The following is an 11,313-nucleotide window of genomic DNA, read 5'->3' on the forward strand; positions in this document are numbered from 1 at the left end:
ATCAATTACTCCAACTAATCTCCACACATTCTTGACCCTCATAACCTATATACTAGATTGCATATGAAGTTGATTACTTGCAGAGTATGACAGGCACTTACCAGACATTTCCAGCCTGTCTTGGGTATGGTACTCATAGGTGGGTCCAAACAGTAGGTGTGATACCCAGTGTCACACAAGTCACAAACTAACATTCTATTATCATCACCAGGTTGCCTACAAAGTTTAATGTTAGAGGTAAATATTAAAAATCAACTTGTCTTTTTGTGAATCTGCTTAACAGTGTTCAACAACACAAACAAGTGGTGAACAAACAGTTGCATGTTCAATCAAAATACCAACCTGCAACCCTGACACACTTTACAGTCTGGGCACTGCCAGCCCATTCTGATGAGCGATGTCAAATCAACAGATGGCTCCAAGCAGCGGCCATGGTAGTGACGGCCACAGCTTGTGCAGAATATCTGTTCAGCAAAATCTTTAGCTTCCCCACAGAGGACACACTCTGCTTCATTGGCCGCTGAAAAACAGAAAATACAGGATTATAAACTTCATGGAAATAATATTTGTTGCCCTGGATGATATTCAATGTAATTGCGATAGAATAAATTAATCTTACACGCAAAAATCTATCATCAATATTAACAAGTCTCCATAAGTAAGCAAGAAGAAAATGTTCTAGGTAAGATAGAGTCATTTTAAATTTCAAGGAAAATCATCAACAGTTTGACGAACACATTCTTGCACAAAGAGTAATGTAACAATTCAATCTTTACCAAGACGTCCTGCATCTTCCAAATGATCTGGGCACAACATGGTCATGGATTTAATGTCCTGTAAAAGAGACAGAAAGGTTGTGAGTGGTTTTACAAACATGAAAGTAAGAACCCAAATATTTACTCCACACAACATGCTTATTAGAAAACACAGCTCAGTTTGAACCACCAGTCCTATATCAAGCATAACACTTCACAATGTCAACAGAATTTCTCTTTACTTTTAGACCAACTTGGGAGAATTCAAGTATATACAAGGCAATTCATTTAAAATAATAATATTAAGAAAAATCAGATGCTGATTTGTCACAATCAGACCAAAAGCGTTTAAAGCATGATTACGTTTTGTATTTTAAACAATGTGTTCTTTTGTTTACAGCAAGCCCTATTAGGACACTGTTGCAAGATATAAGTTGAAAATTATATCTCCACTATAAGTTGAAAATTACAAAAGTTACAATCTTGAGAAAATGATTTCAGTCTCTATCTAATACTGAAGGAAACAGAACAAACCTGAAAAGAACCACTGCTCGCTGCACAGGGATAATGATAAGTTTTGCCACACCGTGGGATTTGACAAACAACACTTGCACCAAATCGATTGCAATGATTACATCGCTACAAAATGAAAGGACAAAGTTAGTATTCAAAGCAAGTTTGTGACAAATCTACATGTAAAATTAACAAATGCAATTATACAGTTTTTACATGCATGAATAGGAAGTTCAGAGTACAAGGAAACAGCCACTGCATTGTGGAAAGACTTTTGCTGGATTAGTTGAGGTGTACAAAAATTATGATGCAACATAACATGTAAAAAGACCAAATAAGACAAGGAAAGTTTCCAGTCAATCTGGGTTTCTACTCTACACCTCACTAATTACACACTCATTCAAAAACTACAGGTAGCTTCTTGTCTACCAACGTATAACATGTGTACATCATCATATTAATTTATTTCCCTTAACAAATGAAAAACACAGTACCGTTTAAAATTAAGTTGACAGTCTCAACTTGATCCTCGTAACTCAAACCTCACATTTTGAAGCTCAAGTGACTCGAATTTCGAGATAAAAAAATCAAGTTTTGAGTTTCAAGTATCAAAAGAGTAATGAATAAACAAAAAACAAAGAGCAAAATCTCATACCTCTGACAAAGCCTTGACGACAGCCTTATCAACATTGATTAAATCATAAGAATCAGTTTGGCTGACTCCTTCTGACCATGCCGCACAGCAGTGATGAGCCCATGTGTAACCATCTTCCTCAAACACATCACTCAGCTCTTTCTCCTTCACAGTCCCATAGGTTGTCTTATCGACTGTCAGGTCAATGTTACCAGTTCTTAAAGGTAAACCCACGACAACATTTCCCTTCCGCCGGCCACGCCCAGGTGGTCTACCAGGCCCACGGCGAGTTACAATAGGCTGCGGCTCTGGGTGATCTTCAACAAACTGTGCTGAATCACAAGGATCCAAGTCTAATCTGTCTCTATAAGGGTCGCAGCCACTATTCTGCCTGTGTCTGTTTTGAAGCTTTTTCACGGGGTTGAATCCTGGTGTAGGTGCATATCTCTGGAGTTTGCCGTGAAACATGCGTTTCTCCACCCCACAATTACAGAATGAACAAACTTTGTTTCTTGCCCTGTTAAAAAGAGGTGTCATCAGACAAAAAAAGTTGGGTTAGGATATGAAGAATATGCAGTATGCTTTACACAATGTTGGTTAAATATAATAATGCAGTCTACTCTGTGCAGATGTATGCAGATGTGTAATCATGGTTACAATATACCCATCGTCACATCATATTTCTTTCTCCATTTTTCAACAGACAGAAAACTGGTGCTTTATAATGCTTACACAGCCTTGCAGAGTTGAGCGAGTTTGAGTGGACACTTAAGTTTTTGACAAAACCATAACTTATAGAACAACTTGGATTCATATAAATTTACAATGTTTGAGTGGACACTTAAGTTTTTGACAAAACCATCACTTATAGAACAACTTGGATTCATATAAATTTACAATGTATCCCAAACACAAACTAGTGATTGTATCAAGCTGTGTAAAAAAACAGGCTCAATTTCTATTTCTAAGTTGGAAGCTTAAGACCACTATGCCACTTGACAACAATTTTTTTAATACTAACAACTTATCAACCATCAGCAAGCTGCAAAATTATCAGATAAGATAAAATGGCAAAGTATATGTTGTGGTTTAACATTTTTCAAACCAGTTTAATTTATATTTTTCATTGTCTCATATCCATTATCATAATCTGAAACTAAACAGGGTAAAAATCAAACTGGTTTGAAAATTTTTTAACCAAAGATAAATTAAACCACATCAAATATAAACCAATACTTACAGCTCATCATCTGGGTCTGTTGATGGTCGTTTTGCAACTCCAAAGCTGTTTGATGTCAAATGGTCATACAGTGGTTGGCCTGACCCGTCCAGAGGCATAGAGTAGGGTGACATCTCCTGTTAGGAAAGACACAATATGACAGGAATTTGTGTTATTTATATGATCGTAAAATTATCCTTTGAGATATTTGAAGGAAGAATGTATAAAACATTTATTCAATGTCACAAACAAAAAATAATCTGAACAAAAAACAACCCTATCAAGTTCCTTCATCTTGATGGGCCTCTACAATTTTTAAATGTATTTTTTGATGTGCAAATTTCAAAGCAACTGGGATAAGGTCCATCCTAATGTTAGATAACAGGGGTGCATCCCTTAAATTTTCTGCAAACTACAGTGATATTATGTCCAAACAATGTGCAATGTACAATTTCCCGCATGCTTACAGCTGTAGATACATACAAAAAAATCTCACTGTCTAGTTTTTACACATAACATTTTTCATTGCATTACATTGTGTACTGTATAGCTCACTTACCATCAAATGTTCGTGTTCTGTACTTATATCATGGTTCTCACGATTACTTTCTGTGCAGGAACCAATTGGTGAAGCTTTGATAGGAGATTTCAACTTACTGAAAATGAAAGGGCACACAAAACAACATGATCAGACAAAGTCAAGTGGGGGAAAATTAGATAATCACCAATTCGAAGACAATTACAATAATAAAAGAAAAAATAACCAGTGACGAAGATCAATTAATAAACAACTTATTACAATATTAATTTAATACAGGGCCAGCACAGCTCAAAATTAACATAAAAGAAAGTTGATCAACAAACACTTACTTTAGAATATCCTTTACCTAAATTAATTTACATGTCAGGTTTCTATTTAAAGACGGTCAAATCCCTTAATGAGATTAAAAATTATTCACTGTCAGTCATGCATGACGTTTTGTAAAACATCTCCATCATCTAACCCAAACAATTTCTTGATAAATAATGGTGGGAATCCCCTTCATCTCACAAAGTAAATGCCTTTCCATCCTCAATATCCAGTTATTCTTGTACATTATTATACAAAGATGCACTGTAGTCAAATTAATCTTCTAAATTACGGAAGCTGTGCAGAGTGCTTAATATTCATGCCATATTTAATTGCATTTATGGGAGAAATTAATTAGTTAAATACATGTAGTTTCATAAAAGTACTACTGAAATTAAATTTGCATTTCCTTAAACACAACTGTCTCATTACCACTTAATGCAAAATTCATTTACAAATAAACAACAGAACATCCATGGGAACTACACAAAAGCTGTGGAACTTACTAGAATCAATATGCCAAGGTCAAATTATGTAGATTAGTAGGAAATGCTCTTTTCAAATTAATGTTTAACAGCCACATTTTTCTGTCAATTTGCACACGTAAAGCTCAATAAAATTTAGCCATTTTTAAATATATTTGAACAAGTGCATGACCAGGGATGTAGCTAAGATTTCCAACAGGCGAAATTTTCTTGATGATCACAGGCAAAAAATTTAGGTCACATTAAAAGAAAGATCTAACCAGACACAGTCTTTTAGCTGAAAAAATAAAGTCCTCAGGTAGTTATTTTTTCTGCCCTCCGACTATTATTTTCATCCCCAATGACATAAACAAATGTAGTACTGTACTGTTTTTCAAACCAGATTACAGTTACTTTTTACTTTTCAATGTATCGTATTCAATGTTCAATCGACATTCTTTTCAGCAGTGTTGGTAGATTTTACTCCAGTTAAAATATTTAATTATACAACTTTGAAAGCTGTAAAATGGTCATGGTGATGGTGCATCCTGGTTTATTGTCTTGTTTTTCTCACTCTGTTGGTGTTTTTCTACCTTAGGAAACTATTATTTTGAGTTTACTTGGATTAAAAATTAATCAGAAAGATTACCTAGAATTATCATGACATGGATCCTTTAAAAAGTTGAAGAAATGAACTTGATAGCAAACTTGAAGCAATACAACTTACACAAACAGGTTTAGATATACTTATGAAGAGCACTACTGTACCTTTGAGCATTGACTCTTGTCTTCTTTGCAGGCTGAGGCTTTGGTCTGTTTCGCACCCTTGTGGATCTACTCTCTTCTCTGACATTCATCAAGAATCCCTCTTCTGAATCTGGTGTTAATGGTGAACTTGGGTATGGACTCAGGGAGTGCTGAAGGTAACAATCAACACAACATGAGCAAGGTATAACCGGGGATATAACAATCATGGGCAAGGTATAACCAGGAATATAGCTAGGATATGACCTGGATGGAAATTTCTTTGCTATAGGTGGGTACTATTCAAGTAAGATCTTCAAAACCTACCCAATTTTCTCATTTCCAAGTCTTCATATGCAGTGAAATTCATGCAACAGATGGGTATTTTACCCGACTTCTGGCTTTATTCTACATCACTGATAACCCAAACCACTTTCTTATTTTAGGGCTGGAACAAAGCCCATCAGGCTAATGGTGTTGATTATTAACCATATGAATATTTCTAAAATATTTTTTGCCTTCACTCAGACTCACAAGATGCTAAATTCTCAGACTAAATTCTTGGACACGCATTTTCAAGAGTGTCTAGCAGGCTACAAAACTTCTATTTTCACTTGCTCAAGAACAAAATTGACTTGCCCGGGCAAATAAACCTGGGATTTTTCTGCCCTAATATTATAGAGCTTGAATAAAAATTTTCAGAATTGGTTTGTTGAAAATAGTCAATACATTATGAATCACCTCATTTATAAGTAATTTTAAAGTATTTATTCAAGATAAATTGGAAAGAGGACGGAGATTTGTGACTGAATGAAGTGTACCATGTGCCTTCATGTTATGAAAGTCAACTCTTCAAGGTTGTAACAACTCATTTTCAATGTGTAGTGTATATGTAAGACAGTTATACATAATGTAAATAAACAACTAATCTATCAATTGCTCTTTGTTTGTCACTGAAAAATATGTTAAAAACTGCAGTAAAAATACATACTACTATGTAACCAATATCATAATGGACTGATTACAAAATTGAGTTGTCAAAAACTTTTGTTTTAAAGATTTCAATATATCAAACCTATTTTAAGCTTTTGTTTCTTTTATGACACTTAACAAGAGGTGAACAAACGGTCTATTGATTAATGAAAATGTCCTATCACTGAATTTTATAGCAGTATTAGGTTTGAGATCAAGGAAACAAGTTAAATTTGGTTTAAGAATTCTTTGTGCAAAAGTTTCTTCCAACACTTGCTGTTCTACGCACATTCCACAATTCAAATTATAGCGATTTCATCATTGCATTGTGGTTAAGGACTTTAAAATACTACACTAATCAACCACAGTTTAAGATTACAAGTTCCTTAATTCTGTCACTTTGAAGATACCTATAATACAATGTTGGAAAGGATGTCTATAAATAGAAATACCTATATAACATAAAATGCTATATATAACTCTGTTTGTTGAATTGAATTTGAATACAGTGGACACTCTGTTAATACGCCAATCTAAAGGATGGTCCAAGCATTCATAAACAAAGTGCATGGAAATATGGCAAATGTTTATATAGCTATATGAGAGGAAACACTAAAAGATTGTAGCTGCATCATAATTTTCAACCATTTCACAATTTTAGGGTAGTCAATGAAGTCAATTCCTAACTATGAAAACAACATTGCTAAGACGGTTAAATTGCTATAATTGTTGAAGTTTAAATTACATTGTATATCTTTTTCAGAATATAAAACTTTACTCTGTAAATAAAATGTTCAAAAAGCAACTTATGAATAAAAAAGCTTTGCAGATCCACAGTTTTTAGTTTGTTACTTTGAAAACAGTAATTACATACATCTCAAAGCAAATACTTGGAACTTAAAATGCTAAACATTTACTTCCTCTAAGCTTCCTGTACACCAGATATCAGTCCTTCCTTATTTGACAAAAGAAGGAAACAAACCAAATGCTAGGATGCAAAAATAGAACTATACAGACTCACTTATGATTGGTAAACTGAAAATATAATCACTTTTTCAATCAACCAAATCAACAAACAGTAGTCAAAGATTTTGACATCCGTGATACTTCCTTCACGAGCTATGACACTGCAATCCTTGCAAAGAAATTTACAAATGTCAAAACCTTTCGCAAGTGTATGCCAAAACCAGCTTAGACTTTATAATTTAAAGTGATAGTTAAGACACAAAATGCTTCCTTATATATCGATCTGTTCCTTCAGCTATTGGAACAGCAACGTACATGTAATGTTCCACTTGTTGTTTCTCAAATCGATCAGGGTAACAACATAAGTTTTAAAATGAGAGCTCACCAAAGAAAATCAATTTACACAGACACTAGTATAGGGGGATCCAAATAAGCAAACTCTGTTAGCAGTAGAGAAGATCTCACTCAAATTTTTCATTTCACATATAAAAGCCTTCCAATCATAATAAATAGCATCACATAACATTTTGTTGTTGAGAAAAAAAAAAAGCAAAGCTACCACTATTTACCCTCACGGTCTCATTGAAGAGTGGAATTCAATTTTACTACACCCTTTAAATATTGGTTATATAGAGAAGTCTAACCAATTTCCTTCTCTTGTCGATTAGCAACGCACAAATGTTGAAATTCGAGCAGTAATGGAAGTACTTGGGAACTGTTTGGACCTGAACAAAAGACTCATTTATGAGAAACTCAACTCGTGATTAAAGCTGTCGAATGTGCGGATAAAGACGCTGAGATTTAACCTTGTAACCTTCTTTTCACTGAAATAAAACGGCGTCGGTACTTACTACAGTTTCCGTGATTCTTGGTCTGCCGGGGCCTCGTTTACTTCGTCCTGGAAAGGAAAAGAAAAACAGTGATTAGAAAAGAGATATGAAAATAAGGAAAGCGCAGATGGAAACACCGCTTAAAACACAAATTGCGATTGTTTCATTTCTAGCGGTTTTCTCTGCAAGGCGTAGTCGAGCTGTTGGAGTATTATCGAGTAAAATAGTTTAAATTTTACCGAAAGGAAAAAGTTGTTTTTTCACGAAGCGCGGCCTTGAGTTTGCTCTCTCAGCTGATAGCTTACATCAATGATCGTTAGTTACTACGAATGAACTGAATTCAAGTGAAGCCATGGCGATTTAAACTTGCACTGAAAATAGTCATTGTGATCACGGCTGCGCGAAACGCCAACCTCATAAATTGGCTACGTGAAATAACATCAAGTCGTGAGGTTGTAGATTTCAACCCTGGCTTTTTCCACAGAGGAACTCCAGCGGAACAACAAATGAACATTCATAAATAATACAAAATCGTGAAGAACGCAGATGTTTCGCCCGGTAAATGGATGAAGAAAAATTTCAACCAAGCGCATCTTCGAGCGATACACAAAAGCGGAGTAGCTTATGCCAAAAACAGACCAAGATCTCACACAAAATAAAAGTCGTGCATTTAAAATGAAATCACCTTTTCGATTTTCCACCGACCGTACATCCGCCATCTTATGTCATTGCAGTAATTATTCATATCGCTAGAACATTGGTTCGTGCCTTTGTTCGCGTTTTAAGAATCACAAGTTTCTCGTGTATTCAATCTACCAAAGACATTTGCCTGAAGTACTTGGCTTTCATGTTTTTTTTTTTCTTCCACGCGTATTCCAATCGTTTTATTTCTGAGCCTTGTGTTACGCCCATCGAATAAAAAATCAACTGTTATTGGCAACATAGCCCATGAATGGCAGCGGTTCTGTTTAAAGGAAAGATAGCGAAGCGACAATAGGTTCGCGAATTTAAAGGTACTGCCTGTCAATTTTTTCCCTTTCTAATAAACAAAAACAGCCTAAAAGAGTTTTTCATGGTACTCTTACACAATCTGTTAGATTTTACAGGATTTTTATAGTTAAAAATTGGAACGCGCCACAATCTTTGGACTCCATCTCAAAATGGCGTCCCTCAGGCTGCTTGATACATATACAAACCATGCAAGGGAAAATTATACGCAGTATTGTAGCTCAGTCATTTTGCACAGAACTGATCGACAAAAGGCGCTGTATAAGAGCAGGAGTAAACCAAGACTAAAGCGTGAATGTAAAGGAGCGAAATACAATTGAAGTTTACGCGGATTTACAGTACAGCACGTCATCGTATGCAAGTTTCAAACAAAACAAATTTTAACTCACCAGACATATCTGTTCGACTCGAATCCTGCAAACACTGCTTCGATTCCAGGAGTTTTCTCCCGTCGATTCAATCCAAAGCAATCCACCACACTTTCCAGAACAGATATGCTCCGCCTTTGCAACTCGGTAACGCGTCAGGTCGAACGCAGTCAAGAAGCTAGAAACGCAAAACGACAATTGAAATCATAGCACTTTTCCAATTCCCTAAAACGATCACGACTCCGCGAACGATTTTCCTTGAAAGTAGATATCTTCCTCTCAAAGACCAAACAATTTTGTTTCTTCATGCAAGCGTTGAAAAGTCTCCAAGAAGGGGAATTTCAGTGGCCTCTAAGCCTCGTAGCATGCCGCCATGCATGCTTGAGATATGCAATAGCCTTGCGCGAACAACACGACCCCCCATGAAGCGGCCACGCCAATCAAATCAGCCCGCTCCTCCTCCATTGGCGAGCGCTGATTGGCTAGTGACAAGTGACGCGGCGGCAAAGTAAAAGAATTTTCGTCAGCTGATTGAATTTTTATCGCGCCACGAAGTTCGCCAGGCGTTCCAAATAGCGCCCGTTTGTCACGAAACCGAATAGTTTAGAGACGAAAAGAAAGGCTTTGATGAGCGAACTTATTAAAAATTTAAAGAACTAATGAACAAGCTTTGTGTTAACGAAAATATAAAATGCAGGATATTCCGGTAAATCGCGAGTATTTAACTTTACTTCTGTAAAGTTTTCGACGTGAAAAAGTAAGCAACTTCTATCGATCTTAATTTTTTATACATATTTGATATTTTCTATCAGTTTTCCAACACAAAGGCAAGATCGATCGATCTTAAATGTTTTGTCGTGCTGGGTTTTAAAAGCGTTACGTTCAAGAAAAAGATAAGTCAGCAGGGTTTTCTAACTGTAATAAAATATTGTTGACCGTCAGATCTTTGCGTCGGTGTCCTTAAAACAGTGACACTTTTCATCTAAAAACTAAGTTAAATACAAATTGCTTACAAAAGAAAATCATTTCATCCATTTCTAGAAGAAATTTACATTTATCGGCCGCAAGATCGTAGCAAAAACAAACTAAAATGTCTAAAATGTTTCGGTATTAAGTTCCGATGTTTAGATTGAACCAGCAAACATTAGTACACGCGTATATTTTCCGGTGACAAGGATAACTTCCTTGGTGATTAAAAGGTTTTCCTTATCTGTGCGATCGGGAGACAGCATGAACATGAAATATTTCGTGACTTCCGTTAACCGTGACCCGAACTGATTTTGAAGGAAACTCTAACTTTTATAAATAACGTGTTTTGACTCTTCCTGTCAAAGTACGTGAAACGAATCTCGATTGACGCAAGACAGCGTCAGAAAGCAATTTCCAAGTGATTAAAACACAGTGAGAGATGCATTAAAATTTATAGAAAATAAAATGCCCGTTGAAATGATAAAGCTTTGTAAACATGGCTTCGTACTTTTGTTTTGACTGTTGTTTTGAAGGCCTTTTGAAACTTAATTTTTTTTAATAAAGTTGTACTCGAAATGTCCGGATTACAAAACAAGTTTTTGAGCTGTTTTTCTGCAGAATTTCACTTGACATTGTTTGTATTTTCTTGACGTAATTAATTAATATGCATATTAAAAGCTACGTTTGACATATTACCATGGTAAATTACAGATCTGTTTGAAACGAATAACAATCGGAGATTAGGAGCTACATCGATCACGCTATCTTTTGACTAATGTTTTTTTTTTATTTAACGTGATAAGCTTCAAACGTGAAAATGTGTCTGGAACATTCATTCCATTGTGGAAATTCAGCTAGAAAAATAGTAGCTCCTCAAATAAACAAAGATATATTTTAATCGTCTTTTTTAACAATCTCTATGTTACTGAAAATGTCTTAACTCCAGAAAATGTCTTTTCCTTTCTTTTTTCTGAACTTCCGAACTTAGTGCAACGTCTAATGCCGATTATGACTGTAAATT

General features: G+C 35.4%; 2 protein-coding genes across 7 annotated transcripts in view; one reads left to right on the forward strand and one right to left on the reverse strand.

The window, feature by feature from the left end:
* Positions 1-9,703, reverse strand: part of LOC144661078 (uncharacterized) — a 29,403-nt gene extending 19,700 nt beyond the window's left edge. For 3 of the 4 annotated variants that reach the window (XM_078521786.1, XM_078521785.1, XM_078521788.1), the window contains exons 1-10: positions 8,633-8,681; positions 7,969-8,015; positions 5,204-5,352; positions 3,681-3,777; positions 3,143-3,258; positions 1,924-2,419; positions 1,290-1,394; positions 777-834; positions 343-520; positions 102-216 (exon numbers count right to left, since the gene is read on the reverse strand). In XM_078521786.1, coding sequence (XP_078377912.1) covers positions 102-216; positions 343-520; positions 777-834; positions 1,290-1,394; positions 1,924-2,419; positions 3,143-3,258; positions 3,681-3,777; positions 5,204-5,352; positions 7,969-8,015; positions 8,633-8,666 — 1,395 coding nt within the window. In that variant the 5' untranslated portion in view covers positions 8,667-8,681. Of the gene's footprint in view, positions 1-101; positions 217-342; positions 521-776; positions 835-1,289; positions 1,395-1,923; positions 2,420-3,142; positions 3,259-3,680; positions 3,778-5,203; positions 5,353-7,968; positions 8,016-8,632; positions 8,682-9,344 lie in introns of those variants that run through there. The other variant, XM_078521787.1, reaches the window with a different exon arrangement.
* LOC144661077 (uncharacterized) overlaps positions 1-11,313 on the forward strand; it is a 111,890-nt gene that overhangs the window by 92,961 nt on the left and 7,616 nt on the right. The window lies entirely within an intron of this gene.

The sequence above is a fragment of the Oculina patagonica genome, chromosome 7 (assembly GCF_052425735.1).
Source record: "Oculina patagonica isolate OP01 chromosome 7, crgOcupat, whole genome shotgun sequence".
NCBI classification, from domain to species: domain Eukaryota; kingdom Metazoa; phylum Cnidaria; class Anthozoa; order Scleractinia; family Oculinidae; genus Oculina; species Oculina patagonica.